The 18710-nt window shown below is 46.7% G+C and overlaps 1 protein-coding gene across 1 annotated transcript in view; it reads left to right on the plus strand.

The window, feature by feature from the left end:
• The first annotated feature begins 832 nt into the window (after nt 1-832).
• CLCN1 (chloride voltage-gated channel 1) overlaps nt 833-18710 on the plus strand; it is a 30545-nt gene continuing 12667 nt past the window's right edge. Inside the window, exons 1-12 of the mRNA XM_046668826.1 lie at nt 833-1085; nt 3808-3928; nt 4326-4457; nt 5036-5164; nt 5404-5537; nt 6947-7024; nt 8116-8194; nt 12938-13063; nt 13383-13467; nt 13689-13790; nt 14089-14173; nt 14420-14569. Coding sequence (XP_046524782.1) covers nt 906-1085; nt 3808-3928; nt 4326-4457; nt 5036-5164; nt 5404-5537; nt 6947-7024; nt 8116-8194; nt 12938-13063; nt 13383-13467; nt 13689-13790; nt 14089-14173; nt 14420-14569 — 1401 coding nt within the window. The 5' untranslated portion in view covers nt 833-905. The remainder of the gene's footprint in view (nt 1086-3807; nt 3929-4325; nt 4458-5035; nt 5165-5403; nt 5538-6946; nt 7025-8115; nt 8195-12937; nt 13064-13382; nt 13468-13688; nt 13791-14088; nt 14174-14419; nt 14570-18710) is intronic.

The following is an 18710-nucleotide window of genomic DNA, read 5'->3' on the forward strand; positions in this document are numbered from 1 at the left end:
TTCCCCTTCTCCCCTGTTATCTGACTGGCCCCGATGAACCTAAGATGGGTGCTCGACAGTCTAAATGGAAGTGCAGTCCCTCGCTGTAAATCCAGGTTGCTAGCGTGGCTGACATATCACCTGGGAAGTGGGAGAAATGCTAGAACCCAAGGCTATCACCCCTGCTTCCCACAAGCACCCCACACCCAGTGAGTGATAAGGGTGGGGTCAGGGGATGGCACAAGGCATTATTAGCAGCCTGTGGCAGACAGAAAAAGCAGAGCTGGAGGAGAAAACTGAAACTTGGATGGGGTGGGAGAGCTGGTCTGACTGATGAGGACTGTGCCTCGGGAAGATACAGAGCTGGGAACAACCCCACAGGGAAAGATGGCAGAGAGGCGCCGGTTACTCTCCCAGGTGGGTTACTCTCCAGTGCTTGCAGACCTTCAAACCCCTCCATCTAGCACCCCGCCCCTCACCTTTCCACAGACTGATTTGAAAAGAGGCGGGACACAGAGGGTGCAGATTCCGCTCTCTCCAGGAGCACACAGGTTTGAGAGCATGCTAAGCATTTTTCCATCCTGGTCTGGGCAATATTTATAGAGGAACCAGTGGCTTGAGGCTGGAAGCCTCCTGGTAACTAAGGAGGGGGGCAGTGCTGCTGGCCCTGCTGAGGGAGTTCCCTGTGGGGCTGTTCCTCAGGTTCTCATCCAACCCCTCCCCCGCACTGCTCTCACACCTGCTTCGACCCCAGGCAGATCAGATGTGGCAGTGGGGGGGTCATGTGACGGAGAGATGGCTATAAATAGCTGGGGGTGGGCATGCTGCCCCAGACGCCTTGGGGACAGGCGAGAGGACAGGCTTAAGGAGCTGTATTGTGGGGAGGACTGGGGCAAGCAGGCCAAGGCCTGGCCAGGGGAGGGAGCATGGAGCCATCTGAGTCCCAGAGGCGTAGGGGCGAACAAAGCTGGTGGGGTAGTGCCCCCCAGTACCAGTATATGCCCTTTGAACACTGCACCAGCTACGGACTGCCCTCTGAGAATGGGGGCCTTCAGCACAGGCTCTGGAGGGATGCAGGCCACCATCCTAACGCCCACCCCACACAGGTAAAGTCCTAAGGGGAGGGGGCGGTGAATTTGAGGAGACAGAGGTGTGATGGATTGGGGTAAAGGAGGAATTAGGCAAAAAAAGGGAGCAGTGTTATCTTTTCTAACTTAAAAAAGTACATGATAATGTGTTCAAAATATGAAAGTCCTTCAAGGGGCTGGTCTCAGCTGAGTGTGCACTTGGAGAGACGACACTTGTACTTTTATATAACCTTTACTAACAGAATCCTATGGGGACCAGCGGAGCCGCACATGCATGAGAAGCTCGTGCTTACATAACCCACATGGAGTGGCTGGCGTGGGAGCCCACACCTCTGCGTGTGCGAGCTGAGTCTTATACCCTCACCCACATGCAGGCGCCAACCAGATTTCTCCCTCCCCTCCCCTCCGCAGAACACACACAAATAAACACTTGTGCAGAAGGCAGGAGAGTTGGGATAAGTGGAGAAAAGAGACTGAATTGCATATCAGTGATCAAAGGTATACTACCGTCAAAATGAGCAGAAAAAATCCAATCAAACGTTCAGGTGGGAAGATTTCTCCAGTGAGAACCTGATAAGTGGTAGGCACCTGGAAAGGCACGGACATATGAGCCTAGCAAGAGGGGCTTGCAAACTGACTCGGGGTGTCCAGGGATAATTATCCTCCAGGAGTGGGGATATAGGAGCGGGGAATGGGGTGGACACAACTAAAGGAAAGGTTGGGAGACTGTCACAGACAAAGGTTGTGATGAGTGAGTGCATGATGATGAGGGCACACAGAGTGCGACAGGATGGAACCTGTCAGGAGAAGTAGGAAACCAGAATTGAAAAGTATTTTAGCTAACGGAGGGGGAGGGGGAGCTTGCGCTTCCTTTAGTTTAGGGGATCTGTGCAGAGCTGGGAACCTGAGGGGGGGGCTGTGCCCGTGGTCTCAGCACTGGGGGTCAAGAGGATCCATGTCTCAGTCCTGATCAGTCCCTGGGGCTGGTTGTTAAAGGCAGCCTTGGGGAATCATTTGGTGAGTGGGGACACAAAAGTTAGGGGGGGCTCGAGTCAGAGGGGGCTTCCTTGAGAAGGTAGGGCCTGGCCTTGGAGCCCTGTGTGGGATTGGACAGAAAGACCCCTCCCTGTGGCCCTGTGCACACTCTCACCCACACAAATGTTCACATCTAGATGGGAGGACAGCTTGAGTAAAAGCTCAGTGGTGGTACATTCTACTGACAGTGAGGAAGGCAGGCAAACTAGTGTGACGTTTCATGTTGGAAAGGAATGGCAAATTAATTTGGGAAGTAGGATTGGGCTGGTTTCCAGGGGGCCTTGAAAGCAAAGAAGAGCTTCAATGTAAGTTTTTCTGTGTTTAATTTTTTTCAGTGGAAAATTTCAAACTTGCACAAAAATAAAGAGAATAGTATAATGAATCCCCAAGTACCCCTTAGCTAGCTTCAACAATTGTCAATAATTTGTTGACATCGTCTCATCTATCCTTCCCATTCCTGGCCTCATCCCTACACACACTGGTGTTTTTGTTAACAAATCCTAGACAAAGCATCCCTTTTGGAGTGAGTTTTGACGTCTCCCTCCTCTCCCTTAGCCCTGCTCTGGTGTGGCGGTAAGCCCTGATCCAGCTAGCCAACAGCCAACACAGATTTGGCTTTTTTAGTGTTTCCCAGCACAGGTTTGGTATGAAGCACCCCTGCCCCTTCCTTGGGTCCATCAGTCTAGACCCAAGGGAGCTGAGACAACCTGTGGACGTGCACTCACCTCCATTGGTAGTGTCTTCTCTCTGGGTCCCAGGTAGGGTGTGGAGGGAAACACTGCCCCCCTTCATCACTAATCTCATCCCAGAAGATGAAACAGTGTGAGCAGGGTATTAGTGTGCGCCTGTCCGGGACTCAGGCATAAACTCTGCTGCTCGTATTGTGAAATTAGATCTCTTCTACCCAGGCTCTCCCAGAACCAGCAACGTGGCCTGGCCTGACCCTGGCCCCAGAGGACAGAGTCAGTGCAGTGGGGGTGGGTAGGCTAAAAGCAGTTAGAGACCTTGCACTACCCCCTCACCCCACAAACACACATGCTCTAAGTCAGGATGAGAGTAGAGGACTACTAGATCTGAGGGCGCTGTTCCACCCTCTTCTCCTTTAGGTGAGCATCTAATTATCTTGCTCTGGGAAGAAGTAGATTGACTTGCCTTATCAGGACTGGTTCCTGTATGCATACAAGCACAGAGAGGTGAGGTGGATGGGCTTTCTCTAAGCTTCGCAGAGCATCTGAGCCGCCTCAAGTTAAGGCTAGACACACCAAGGCACAGTGCAACCAAGAGTCACCTGCTGGTCTGTCCTCACCCTGTCCACGTCAAGATTCCTAGGAGGGAAGTCAGTGCAGAGGGTCTGGGGAAATAAGAGAAGCTGAGATACGATAAGCAGAGTGACACATAAAACATCTAATTGACACAGATGCCCAGTCTTAGCACAGTTCTCGTATCTCTACTTCAGAATAGAACTTGGCGTCCTTGATGAAGGTTGTCATTGACCAAGATGAGTACAAATAGAGAGAGGATGAGGATGGACAGACAGAGATAAAGAGCAGATAGAGAACAGGCACTGGAGGGCAGGGATGACCACAAAGTGACTCTCCATGAGGCCCTCAACCTCCAGGATTTTAAAAACCTGTTTGTTTTTTCTGTGGGTCTATTCCTTTTGATCTTCAACAGGACAGACATTTCCTATTCTCCCTCTGCCCAGATTTATGGCCATCACAAAGAGCAATTCTCGGACAAGAAGCAGGACATGGGGATGCCCAAGAAGACAGACTCCAGTGCTACCATGGACAGCAAGGATGAGGATCACTCTTCCAAATGTCAAGGTGATGGGGCCTGAGGAATAAAAGAATCTGGACTAGAAGGAGGTACAGGGATTAGAAGACTAACCTAGATGTCCCCTTGCGTATATCCTGCCCTCCCTCTCCACATGCACACCTAAGCTCTCCTCCAAGTACTGAGGAAAGGCATCTCTCCCCTCATCTTCTCACGTTGCCTTGTTCCCTAGATCCCTCCCACCCAGCACCAAGAAACAAGAGTTTTAGAAAGGAATCGGGTATCCAGTGGGGAGTTGGACTTTGGAAGGACAGAGAGGTGAAGAGAAACTCAGTGAATGAGACATGTAGACAAGGCCCTAAGGGCCAGCACCTCCCCACAGTCCCGAGTCATTTCCCCAGAGTAGTGCCCAGCTGGCTGCTTCTCTCTACCCTATTCTCTTCCTAGATTGTATCCACCGCCTGGAACTCGTGGTGAGAAGAAAATTAGGGGAAGACTGGATCTTTTTGGTGCTTCTGGGACTACTTATGGCTCTGGTTAGCTGGAGCATGGATTACGTCAGTGCCAAAAGTCTTCAGGGTAGGTTTAACCTGGCCCTTTACCCTCAGCCTCTCTCCATGCTGCGGCTGTTTCTGGAGTTTCTCCGCAGGCTAAGCCAGGTGTGTTTGGGGAGGGGGATGTTGCACAGAGGTCAGGTGTGACTCTGGTCCAGGACAAGAGCAGATCCACTTCTCCTACTTTTCCCACTTTCTTCCAGCCATGGTGTGGGTGACCTCTAATAGGCTGACCAATTCATCCCAGTTCTCCCAAGACTTTACCAGTTTTGGCAATGTACATCCTGAGTCCCAGGAGCCCTGGTTCTGGGCAAACCGGGGTGGTTGGTGACCCCACAGCCTTTGACGCCCCACCCGCAGTGCCAGCACTCGATTGTGGTTTGCAGCACTGCCACCGTCTCTACCTCCTACAAGTGATGGGAACTTGAACGGGGCGTGTCACCTCCCGCAGCTCAGGTTCCCCACGTGTCAAATGTGAATAGTGGCATCTTGTGAGGTGAAACAGTGAGCACACTCCTTGCACGCTGTCCTGTGCTATGGGTGTGGGGGCGGTGGCGAGATTCCGTCCACACTGGAATTGAGCTCAGGTGCGTGTCTCTGCAGCCTACAAGTGGACCTACTACCAGATGCAGCCCAGCCTGCCTCTCCAGTTCCTGGCCTGGGTCACCTTCCCACTTATTCTCATCCTCTTCAGCGCCCTCTTTTGCCACCTCATCTCCCCCCAGGCTGTTGGTGAGAACTTCCCCATGTATCCTACCCATGTCCTGTCATCAGCATGATCTCATTGGCCTGAAGACCTTTCCACCCCACATCCTCCTTCAGCAGCCCTGACACCTCTTCCACCTGCCTTGTCATGGTCCTCTGACCACAGCCCTCTTCATGCCCCCATCTTCATGTCCACTGTCTGGATGTTCATCTCCTTTTGAACCTCTAACTTGAACTTGCACATAATCATTTTTTAACCCCTTTAGGCTCTGGAATCCCTGAAATGAAGACAATTCTTCGTGGGGTTGTCCTGAAGGAATACCTCACCCTCAAGGCCTTCGTAGCCAAGGTTGTTGCCCTGACTGCGGGGCTGGGCAGTGGCATTCCTGTGGGGAAGGAGGTAGGTGCACCCTTACTGAGGTGTGAGCTAGACAGGCTGTCCAGCAGAGGGCAGCACCGAGTCTAGAGGGAGCTCTAGGAGCAGACGTGGACCACAGGCACAGGGACAGAGCCAGGGCCAAGGGGCATTAAGGAGGGGAAATACCTGGGAAGGTCCTCATCCTGAGGCAGAATGACAAAAACATCAGAGCTGGGAGTGCCTTAGTGCAGAGTCTCCCAACCTGGCCACTGCTGACATTTTGGGCTGAATAATTCTTAGTTACGGGGGACCATCCTGTGTACTGTAGGATGATTAGCAGCATCCCTGGCCTCTACCACTTAGCTGCTGGTAGCACCCCCAGTTGTGACAACCAGAGTGTCACCAGACATTGCCAAATGTCCCCTGGAGGGCAAATTCTCCCCCAGCTGAGGACCTTACCTTCGACCAATTCCCTTGTTTTTTGTTTTTTGGGTGTTTTTTTTTGCCAAGGAAGATTTGCCCTGAGCTAATAGCCACTGCCACTCTTGCTCTTTTTGTATGTGAGCCACCGTCAAAGCATGGCCACTGACAGACAAGAGATGTATGTCCGCACCCGGAAATCAAACCAGGCTGCCCAAGTGGAGTGTGCCGAACTTAACCACTAGGCCACCGGGGCTGGCCCAATTCCCTTGTTTTAATATGGGAGAACTGAGACCTAGAAAGAAGCTGTGCTCTGTTCAAGGCTATACTCATGCCCATTCTTGCCCCGCTACAGTTGCTGCAGTCCATACTCCACACAGCAGCCAGAGGCATCTTTTCAAAATGGAATCAGTAATGTCTGACCTCTGGACAAGAGCTTCTAATGTCTTTCCATTCTTCTTAGAGTGAAATCCAATTTTCTCCCTGGGCTCTAGAAGGCCTGTGGTGATCTGGCTCCTCTCTGTCCAGTCTTCTGTCCTCCCAGGCTGCCCCTCATTCACTGTCACTTTGGGTGACAAGGCCTTCTTCCTGTCCCTCAACCACGCAAGCTTGTCCCCCTCTCAGGGCTCCAGCACTTGCTGTTCCCTCAACCTGGAAAATTCTTCCTCCTGACACCCACATGGCTCACTCCCTCACTTCATTCAAGGCACCACACAGTTGTAACCTTCACTGAGCACCTTCCCTAGACACACCCCCACCCCACCCTCGTCTGTCCTGACTCTCTCTCTCCCCTTACCCTCCCTCACTCTCTTCACAGCCCTTAGCATCTTCTGAAGTGATAATATGCTGGTGCATCACCTCTTCCTCCCTGGGATGAAGTTTCCTAAGGGCAGAACCTCTCTCTCACTCACTTCTGTACTCCTGGTACCTAGTACAGTGCCTGGAGCAATCAATGTTCCTCCATCGAATGCCTCAAAGCCTCCCATGTGGGCCCCCTACTCCTGACCCCTCGCCCTCTTTCTCTCTCGCAGGGCCCTTTTGTCCACATCGCCAGCATTTGCGCTGCCGTCCTCAGCAAGTTTATGTCGGTGTTCTGTGGGGTATATGAGGTAAGGTTGAGAAAGTAAAATGAGGTAGGGCTGTGTGTGTCCAGGGTGTCGGAGGGCTGCCTTTGCTCGGGGCTGGCCGTGATGCTGAAATGGGGCATTGCGCTGCTCCACGCTCCCTCATCCTCCACACACATACCCCTACCACCCGCCTAGCCTAGCCACACGATGCCGCTGTTTAGCCTGTGCCGTCCCAGGACACACTGCCCTTCCTGGTCTGTGCACCCACCATGGTCCGCTCCTGTGCTGCCCCTGCTCTTCCATATGCCCCTTGTCTCAGTTCCCCTCCACATTGCCTTCCTGTGCTACCCCTGTCCTTTTGTCGTTCCTGCTCCTCCCACCCCTCCCCCGCCCCCCTTCTCTCTTACGTAAGCACTGCCCCCTGCCCCACCCCCGCCCTCCTCGTTGCGCGTGCTTCTCTGTTGCAGACAGTGCCTGGGCGGCTTGATCTCCTGGTGTCGGCCTGCGCAGTGGGCGTGGGATGCTGCTTTGCGGCCCCTATCGGAGGCAAGTCCCACTTCCTCCCTACCCCGGTTGCCTGAGCATGACTTGGAAGGGGAGTTTGGGTGGCCGCCACAGCTTTGGGGTGGAGAGGGATGCTCGCTGAAGAAGCTGGTGGGTGAGCATTCAGGGAGTGACCCTGGATCGCAGCCCGTCTCCAGGCACCCACACTGTTCTACCAAAGGGCTGTGTTTCTTTCGAGGCTGGCGGCTGTTTGACGCAGGCTTTATTGGTACCATTTGTCTAAAGTCGTTTCCTGTCTCTCTTGCTGTTGGCATTCCTTGCCCTGATTATCCCCATCTCCAGCCCCTCTCTGGTGACCATTTACTGGCTTACCTGCCTTCCATGTATTTGCCTAACTTTTATTTCGTTTTCTATGTTTGCACTTGCGCTATAAGGTCACTTCCTGTTTGCCAAACTCACTGAGTTTCTCTTGGCCTGGGAATCGCTGGGGGAGACGGGACCACTATGATTCCCAGGGACTTAAGCCTCTCCTTCTGCCTTACTTCCTACCCTTGCTTGTCCTCCTTTCCTCTCTCTGCCCCCTTCCCCACCCCTCCCGCCTCTGTCCTTGTCTGTCTCTCCCCTAGTAGCAGCCGTACTATTACACTGATATGCTGACGGTGGGCTGTGCTGTAGGAGTTGGCTGTTGTTTTGGTACACCACTTGGAGGCAAGTGATTCCCCCCTCCTACACTAATCCACTTGCCTGATCTTGTTCCCAAAACAGTTTTTGTCAGCATCCCCAAGTGCAAGCATTACCAGTTAAAATGAGCATTACGAGAATAGCTAAAGTTTAGTGAGCATTTACTATGTGTAGGCGATGTTCTAAGCACTTTACATTCATTCCCACCAAAAACTGTACGAGACTGATATGGTAGAGGAGAGAGAGAAGGAAACTGGTGACAGAGAGGACAAGTGACCTGAGCAAGGTCATTCTGTTATCAAGTGTAGAGCCAGGAATGAAAACTGAGGCAGCCTCTATAGTTTCCCTACTTATATTAAAACCTTTTTGTGTTGTTGGGTTTTTTTGCCTTCCACTTGTATCTTCTAACAGGGGACTCTGCACTTTTTTCTCCAAGGGAAAACCTACATTTTGTTGTATGGTATTAAGGACACGGGGGTTTGGGTGGACCTTATTCAGATTAATGGTCAGTTTTAAACAAGGACCACTGATGGAAGTGAAAGGATCATTGTTCCTGGACAGCAATTTAAAGTTGAGTTCAGCTCTTTCTACACATGTAAGGCAAAGAGTGACCTTTCCAATTATTTTCCTTGTCCTGGGTGACTAACAAATGGGCATGGTCAGGGAAAGCAATTGCATCTGTTTATTTACTCATTGATATTAGTTGATGAGTAAAGGGGGTTAACAGAGCAGGGGTTGTATGGATCATTCACGGTGATAAAAAGGACACCAAGTTGACAATTAGAGAAACAAAATTTCAGAAAAAACATATGCTTCTTAAATGCACCAGCTGTTAGATGTATCTTTTCAATTATGAAAGTGTAATCAGTTCTTTCGTAGAGGAGTCTTCAGGTAGCTAAGACGACCTGACTCAGGAATGATACATGGATGAGCGTTTAGAGTTCATGAAAAGGTATCATGCTCCTTGTACCAACGCTGTGCCAATGCCTCAGCATGTGGAGATCAGATGAGCAGACGCGTCAGCTCGCAGCCTGTGTGCACTTCTGCTGTCAGCTCTTGTCATTAAAGTCATTAGTCCTCATCAGAGAAGGGTAGTGTGTTTCAACTTCTGCACACATTAAATGTTCACACTTACATTTATACCCACTTTCGCCTTTATTTACTCTTTCACCTTACAAATCCAGAAGGTCTGAAGAATATTTTTCAACAGGTAGAATTTTTTTGTTTTTGTTTTTAATCAGTTAGATTCGTCTAAAGCGAAGAGAATCTGCATTTCCAGCATAAAGCTGGAATTTCTGGGATGAATGAGGAAGGTTCTTTCTTGGTCCTGTGTAGAGTATGGGAAAGACCATAGGCAAGTTACAAATAAAACATGGCTCTTGACACAAGAAAACATTAACCCTGGAAAAGTTAAGATGCCATTTTCAGGATGTCTGTATTAAGTGGCAAGTAATAAATGTCCTGATAGGTAGCATTACTTGATGTTTTAATGAACATAGAATAATTCTGGAAGAAAAAATAAGTATTAAGATAACTTATTCACTAGATAGTCAACTCTTATTTCCCTACATCAATAAAAGAAGTTTCCTTCAACATTCTACTAAAATGACAAACATCTTTTTGCTTCTGTGATGTGCCCTCCATGCTGTGGGATTATAATTACAGCAGATCAGAACTGCTGGAGGATCCAGGGGAAGGAATGATAGGAAGTGAGTCTGGACAGGTAAATGGGGGCTGAATCATGAAGGACCTCGTAGGCCATGTACAAGAATGTAGATTTGATTCTCTAGGCTAGAATTTGCCCAAATGTGTTTTACAGAGTACTGTTCTTCATGGCATTACTAGATGTAAGGTAAAAAGGGTTCCAGCTCAAATAAGTTGGAAAATGTTGTGCTGAACAGATAGTTTTTTAAACTGGAAAAGTTATCAGAATGTTTGATATGCTGACATGCATTGTGAATATCCAAAATGTGGCTCAAATACAGCCTTTCCCACAGAATTCATTTTGCACACACATTCCTATAGGCCTAACTTCGGGAAATGCTGTCGTGGATGAAGGGGAGCTCTGGAAGAATTTTGAGCAAAGGAATGACGTGGCCAGCTTTGGCAGATGTCTGCAGGATAGATCTGGCCCGTGGATTAACAGATTAATCCAAGATTCACAAGAAGACTATTGTCATAGGCCTGCTGCTAGATGATGAGAGACCGAACTAGGCAGAGGCAGGAGAGATAGAAAAGAGGATGATACATATGAGCAATAGAAAGTAAAATTGATGCAAGCTAATGGCTGATTTTATATGAGGATGTGAAGGATAAGAGAAAAGAAGGAATCTAGGTCAACTCCCAAGTTTATAACAAGGAAAATTGGGTGGATAATGATGCTAGTAAGCAAGATAGGGAATACAGGAAGTGAAACAAGTCTAGGGGAGTAGATACCTTTCACTTTGAATATGTTGAGTTTGGGGTTCCTGTGGCACATCCAAGTGATAGGCAGCTAGGCTGGTGAGTCTGAAGTTCAGGAACTGAGTTGAGAACATAGCTTTGCTAACCAGTAGCTTGTAGTGGTAGTTGAAGCCAGTTGAAGCCATGGGCGTGAATGAAATGGAGAGAGAAAGTGTGTCTGTGAGTGGCTAGAGTAGGAGACCAAGGTCAGGGACCTGGGTGGGGCAGGGGCCAGAGGAGAAGATGAGAACGTTCAGGAAGGACAGGAGAGGAACATTACAGAATCTGAGAGAAAAGAGGGTTTCCAAAAGCTGTTTGTGTTCTTAATGCTTTGTTTCCTTTTAGCAGCACACTTTCTGTTTGGCTCAGGCTAATATTAAAATTAGTTCTCGTTCCTGAGTATACAGTGACAGACTGTTAGGGAAAGTGTCTCAGAACCACAACGTGGGAAAGAAAATCTAGCCTAGGATTTCAAAAAATGGTTGTGAAATATTCATAAGTTGGATAGTTTACACCCTAACAAATCAAAGCCAACTTTGGTCTTGTTACTGGTAAAGAAAAGGAGAGAGACTTGCTCTACCTGATTCCCCACTGTGTCAAATCCTCCTTTTAGGCAAGGAGGCAGCTTCCTTACCTGATGTGATTTGAGGAGCAGGGGTGAAGGGGTGGTTGGTAAAGCTCTGTCTGCCCCAGATTCCCCATTCCCTCGTTCCGTTTTCTGAAATTCCACCCATTCTATTCTCTTCTGTTCTCTTTCTTCCCTCCCCTCTCCTCTCCTGTTCATCCTTAGAACAGGCATTGGGCGCTGATCATGTACCAGGCACTGTATTAGGTGTTGGGTTCCAAGGAATTTTCAATCCTAGGGGGAGCTCAGATGTAAACTAATAGCTACAGCTGAAAGTGCTAAGTGCTCTGATAGTCCCAAATTCTGAGAGAACAAGGTGAGGGAGGTACTGTTTCTATCTGAGGAGGGGGATTGGGCATGGCTTCCCAGGAATGGTGACACTTGAGCTGACCACTAGGAATCCTCTGCCAAAATGCTACAGCTACTCCATTAGGGAGTAACCTGGAGGTCACCCTCCCCTTGACTCAAATGACTTAGTGTAACTATTGCCTGTCACCTATGGAAGAGAGGGTGGGAGTCCCAAGGGATTCAAGAGATGTGATTTTGAATATAGAATAGGGAAGAGAAAATGCTTAGTATTTGCCACCTGAAGAGGGAAGCAGGTGGGAGTTCTTCGCCAGGCCAGCAGCCGTTCGCTGTGCAGAGCAAGGAGAAGACCAACTTTACTAGTTCCTGGTCTTTCTTGGGGCCGCACCCCTTCTCCATTCATCTAATTATGGGCTGTATTTCCCTGGTTTCCCATTCTCTTTAGCTTAGCTAGGTTTGGGTAATCTTGTCATCAGTTTTTTACTTTGCATCTAATCAAAGTCCACTCCCTTGCTCTAAATATGCTCAAAGATTTTTTCGTCTAATCTCAACTCTCTTCTGTGCCCTCATTAGCATCCCCACCAACCCTTGCTGTTTTTCTGGATGTCTGCCTCCTCATTTTCTGCTCCAGCATCTACTCTCAGAAACAGTGCTACTTGGGACAATTAATTAGCTTTCCTTCGACCTCACCTGCCTTTCTGAAGAATAATTGTCTTTAACTTCTTCCAGTCTCTTGGTTTTCCCCTTGCTTTGGTCCTTTTAAGTGACATTTTTAATAGTAATTTTTTAAAAGTTTGGATGAATCCTCTATTTTCTTTTCTTGGAATATTGAGTAGTGTCAGCTCTTTTTTTACTCTTTCACCTTACAAATCCAAAGTCCTTTCCTGTTCCTTTTGCTTGTTTCTTCCTCATCAAGTTGCCCTAGGGTACACGGTGCATGGGAGAAGGGAGGGAAGATTGGAGGGGTGTTAAGGAGGGTCCCTGTAAATCCTGGGCTCTGCTTGGCAGCTCTGTTGAGCACCTGCTCTGGAAGCTTTCTCTCTCAGAACTTTTCTGCAGAAATTTTTCAATGACCTTTAAATACCTGTTCATATCCGATAGATGTGAATCCTGCCCAACCCTGTTTTCTAAGGGGGCGTGGGTGGAGAGGGCAGAACTGCCTGATCCTGACGTTCTGTGGGTTGAGGTCCCTCGTTTCCCATCCTCTCTGTATCTTGTTGAACCGCATCCCAGCGTGAGCAGGTATATCGTTTAGAGCTTGAGACTCCAAGAGATCTTTGCTTCCCACTACTGCTTCCCCTCACGATTCAAGTTTCAGGAAGAGGTCCGCAGGGTGGGAGTGTGGGAGAGAGCCTTTCACTCTGTCTGCACCTGACCTGTCTTCCATGTCCCCATAGGAGTGCTATTTAGCATCGAGGTCACCTCCACCTACTTTGCCGTGCGGAACTACTGGCGAGGCTTCTTTGCAGCCACATTCAGTGCCTTTGTTTTCCGCGTGCTAGCGGTGTGGAACAAGGATGCTGGTAACAGGGGAGCCTTGGGCTGGAGGCAGTGTGAAATAGGGAGGCTGATAATGGGGCATGGAGGGAAGCTCTGTGGGGCAGTGCAGAAAAGGAATGGATGGCATTATTTGGGAAGTGGAACCAAGGCCCAAGGGTATAGGATAAAAATAAGGTCGTGGAGCAGACGAGTAATGGTTGTGCTTAGAAAAAGGAAATTAAATAGGAGACATTGGGGTTGGAGCAAGGAAGGAATTAATCCTTAAAGCTGATGACTTCTGGTTCCCTCTCTGTGGGTCTCTGTGATGCTCCCACCATGATCTTTGACCTTTCCGTCCTATAGTCACCATCACTGCTCTCTTCAGAACCAATTTCCGAATGGATTTCCCCTTTGACCTGCAGGAACTTCCAGCCTTTGCCATCATCGGGTCAGTAGGGTCACCTGCTCTGGGAGTGGTGAGCTGGGGCTGGGGTGTGGCTTTGGCTTGGAAGGGACCCAAGCTGGGCAGAAGGTGTGGCGGGCCTAGACAAAGTGTAAACTGTTGTGGGGAGGTGGGTAGAGAGGGAGAGTAGATGCCTGGTATTTGTTTCCCTCAGTGGCTAGATCCAAGGGATGAGGATTTCATTTCTTTATAACTTGTACCCTCAGGATTTGCTGTGGGTTCCTGGGAGCTGCATTTGTGTATGTGCATCGCCAAGTCATGCTCGGTGTCCGAAAGCACAAGGCCCTCAGCCAGTTTCTTGCAAAGCAGTGAGTCACCGACCTTCCTTTGCCCTACCCATTCACTTTTTTCAAGAGTTCCTCCCTTTTAATCTTTGTGGAAGGCATTGAATGCCTTTAGGTAGCCTGTGATAAAATATAGAAGCCCTGATACTATATGTAGGAGGTGAGCGGTGTGGTTTCCCCTTCAAAGATTGCTTTTTGGTGGACAGAATGCTCTGTATTTGAAGAACTGAGACTACAGGAAACTTAAGTTTGCAGGAGTTCAGTGTGGTGTCCACTGGGGTTTGGCTATATTAGGGGGAGGATTAATTCTTTTCTTTTTCAGCCTCCTGCTGTATCCTGGAATCGTTACCTTTGTCATCGCCTCATTCACCTTTCCACCAGGAATGGGTCAATTCATGGCTGGAGAGGTCAGCTCCAAGGGAGTCAGAGGGTGGGTCAGGTCACTGAGCCAGGACTGGGCCACATGGAAAAGAGGAAACAGCACAGTTGTCCTTCAGGCTTCTGAACAAGTGTACTCTTGCCCAAGGGTAGAATCTCTCTCAGAAAAGAGCAAAAGGGACCCTTGAAAAATGAGATGGGGAATCAGTTCTCTATAAAAAGGAAGTACTGAACATCCCTGGAGAACTGCCGCCTTTCGCTTCCTCTTCTCACAGTTGATGCCTCGTGAAGCCATCAGTACCCTGTTTGACAACAATACGTGGGTAAAACATGTAGGTGACCCTGAAAGCCTGGGCCAGTCAGCTGTGTGGATCCACCCACGGGTCAACGTTGTCATCATCATCTTCCTCTTCTTTGTCATGAAGGTACCTACTCTACACTCTTGACCCCTAAGCGTCTATCTATTTTCAACCCAGGAACTCAGGGTTTGCCTAGGGTAGGAAAAGGTGTAACTTTATCTAATCTTCATCCAACCTAAAAAGAAATAGCTTGGAGACCACAGCCTAGATAAGTTGCTCCTCTATAGAAATGAACCAATATCTAGGCTAATTGTTCCATTCATGTCGACTTAGTGATGTTGCCGTAATTATTATATCCCATCTAATGGTTCCATTTGCTAAATTATTGAGACATCATAGCAGCCAAGTAAACAAGAATAAGATAGAGTTTATCAATATAGATAACTGTGTAAAAACCTCCGAGAAATTAACCAAATCCCCCCATATATTAGATAATTAGGTACTTCCTTCTCCATGTATCTGATTATCCATTTTTAGATGATTTGCATATCCATTTCTTTTCCAGCCTAGTGGGTAATCTCTTTTCTAGACTTGCAAAAGAGATAAAATATTTAAATCAATTTTATTAGCGACTATAAGTAATTTTTATAAATGTTATTATTCTCCGTTTAGGTGGTGAGGCTGGGAGGATTTTGCCATTCGCAAACCACTTTTTTCTAACTGCAATTAGGAAACAAAAGCTGATCTTTCTCACGTCAGTTCTTTTTCATATCCGCCTGTCAAGAATCGTGTATTTATAGACTTCTCAATTACTGCCTTGTACAAAGATATTTTAACTTCCACCCCTGGTTATGACATCTATTACAGTTACTGATTGCTTTTTTTTTCTTTTTTGATGATTGCCTTATCACTAATAGTATGCCTCACCTGAATAGTCCAACATTTTCCTCTGAATATTAGGGCTTTCATTTAAAAGTCTGTCCACACTGAACTTTCACGCTTCTGAATATCTTACTATTAACTTATTCATGATACTTTGTAAGAATCTGTATTTCCCCAGGATATGAGTCACTAAGTTATATTTATTTTGTAATAGCTGAAGTGGGTTCATTTATTCATTTATTCAGGAAATGTTATTATGCACTTACTATGCATCAAATATATAATATACTTGATTGCTGATCTTTGGCTAATTGTATGCTTATGTTGAAAAAAATTATTGTGAAATTTCCTTCTTTGTTTTTTGCTACTCATTTAATGTACTTGTCAATGATCTTAGGATTAGAGATACCAGGTGTTTGACACACCAGGTTCCAACCCTGTAAGTTATATTCTCGAGATTTGCTGTGGGTTTCTGGAAGTTGTATATCTGTATGTTCTTTCCCATTCCACTCCAGGTGGCTTCACTGGGTCTATAGCTTCCGTATTTTGCACACTCACTTTGTTAATTAGATCCTTTTTTATTTCTTCCTTCAAAAGATTTGATATTTTTATCATAAGGAAGTTGTCGTTGTCTTGTTAGAGATTTGATTGTTGGAACTTTCATTATAGAGTTGATCTTCTCTGATTCATAAATCCCAACTGCTTGTAACTGGTTGTTGAGTGTACAAACCCATCTGTAGTAACCGAGCCCAAGTTCTGATGGCATCTCAGAATTTATTCTTCAATGATAATAACTGTGTTTTTCTGATATTCCTCTAGGCTGAGCTATATGGTAATTTTGAGCTCATATATGCTTTAACATATCAAGCTTTTGAAAATTTTTGGAGACACAAAACACTGTATATTTTTCAACATTTCCCCCATACCTCACCTCACCTCCCTGGCTTCTCAAGTATATATCTGGGTTCCACTTCACAGATTAAAGTTTATTCTGAGAAGCCTGCCTGGGTTATATAGAAGGACTCAGCTGCTTGTCACTGTTATTAATTTCTTCCTGAATTACATCTTTGATAATGTTTGCATCGTAAGCAAATCAGGAAAAGGAACTCACCCACTTCCTGGGCTATAGTTCAAGCCCAGGAGTTTGCAGCAGGCCTATAAATTTATAAACATACAACCATTCACTGCTATAAATCCATGGTATTACTTAGTTATTGCTGCTTCCAGCATTTTTGCTCTCCTATTGCTGGACACATAAGCATACCCTTATTATTTCCAAAGTGTGGGCAATAGGCCACATAACCAAATCAAAATATAAAAGTGACTACAACTATTTTTCCACAGTCTGTCTTGGAATTTAGCGTATGTGGTCTTCTGGAAGTTTCAGTACAGGCAAATAAGATTCTCAGTTCAGCTTTTTTATAATATTCATAAAGGGAACTTCCTTCTTCCTCAATCTTAAGACATGGAAAATATCATCATGTTGTAAGTCAGGAGCTTTTACAATGAGTGTGAATATAATCCCAACTTCTCAGTTTCCCTTTTAGTAGGTCTGTCATTACCTACTATCAATGAGTTCTCCACACAGCCTGAGGGTCTGCAGAATTCTTTTTCCCTCATCTTCATATCTTCTTTCTGGTAAAGAGTCTAACAAAAATGGAATCTGTGATAATGGGTCCCTAGTTTCCCAGTTTTCTAGAGTTGGGTGTTTAAAATCTTGGAGTTATTTGTGTCCCACATCACTTACATTACTTCTGGATCTTTCCTTTCGTGTGCTAACAGCTCAAAAAGTTTGCTAGGACCAGCCCTAGGAGCCAGGTGGTTAAGTTCAGGGCGCTCCACTTCGGCGGCCCAGGTTGAGTTCCCAGGCGTGGACCTACACCAGTCATCTGTCAGTGGCCATGCTGTGGTGGCATCTCACATACAAAATTGAGGAAGATTGGCAACAGATGTTAGCTCAGGGTGAATCTTCCTCAGGAAAAAAAAAAAAATTTCCTAATCTCATGTGTCATTCTTTGTGCTATAGGACTGGATAACTTGAATGCCCTCTGATCGTGATCTGTTCTTCCATGTATCTTAGAGAATAATCTAAAGTTCATCCTCTGAAATCAGACCTGAGGTCACCTATTATCTGTATTGCCAGAGCTTTCAGATTAACCTGAGCCTACAAAATCCCTTATGGCTTTCGTGTACTTATTCCAAAGAGATGGTACAGAATAGTTCAAGAGGTCTCAAACTGTTGTATGTCAGAATCACTTAAGAAGCTCAAAGTACAAGTGCCTAGAACTCTGTCTCCAGACAGTCTGGTGTGGTAGCCTCCTATATCTGGTCATCTGCAGTTTATACGAGTCCCCCGTGAGCATTACTGTTAGGTGTTTTAGCAAATATTAGCTCTGAGAAGCTTTTTCTGCTTTGCATGAATACTATTTGACCAAGCTCTCTTCTTTCCTTCCTTCCTTCCTACATCCTGCCTACATTTACTGGGCATTGTGCTGGTGCAGAGAGAAGGCAGAAATAACAAGATACACTCTTGTTATACATTCGAGGAATTCTCAGTCTATATTCTTTTCATTGGTACATTTAGCTTTGTGGTTCTCAACCAGTTTAAACGGTCATATTCTGACATGCAGAAGTATGTGTTCTTCTGGCATGAAGCCTTCTCACAGCCCCTGCCACTGCCTCTTGAGGTCAGCCCTAGCTCAAAGGGATTCTTTCTAAGGCTCAGGAAATTAAGAAATTTATTTCTGATTAGTTTATGATGCAATTGTTACAGTTTTTTAATTGCACATATTGTGATCCTGGCAATTTGTTCTGAACTTTAGCTGCTGCCATCCTTCACCAAATTAATTTGAGATCCTTTTCTAGGATTGGCTTACTTATTTTGGAAGTGATGTGTAAATATGTTACTTAATTTATATATTATGTCTTCTATTTTTGTTTCTTTTACAGACATTTCAAAAGTTCAACCACTACTCCTTTTTCCATTCTATTTCTTAATTCTTCTGCATTCTTTTTTTTTTTTTAAAGATTTTATTTTTCCTTCTCCCCAAAGCCCCCCGGTACACAGTTGTGTATTTTTAGTTGTGGGTCCTTCTAGTTGTGGCATGTGGGACGCTGCCTCGGCATGGTCTGACAAGCAGTGCCATGTCCGCGCCCAGGATGCGAACCAGCCAAACACTGAGCCGCTGAAGCAGAGGGTGCAAACTTAACCAGTCGGCCACGGGGCTGGCCCCTCTTCTGCATTCTTTGTCACAGAATGTACATACTGCTTTTGCCTAAAATTGTCCCAATTTCTGTAGGTATACTGCCTGATAAATTTGGCCTTGGAGATCCTTTCTATTCATTGGCTGACTTATCTGGCATTCTCAGTTTGCCCTTGCAATAT

This window comes from Equus quagga, chromosome 8 (genome assembly GCF_021613505.1).
Source record: "Equus quagga isolate Etosha38 chromosome 8, UCLA_HA_Equagga_1.0, whole genome shotgun sequence".
NCBI lineage: Eukaryota > Metazoa > Chordata > Mammalia > Perissodactyla > Equidae > Equus > Equus quagga.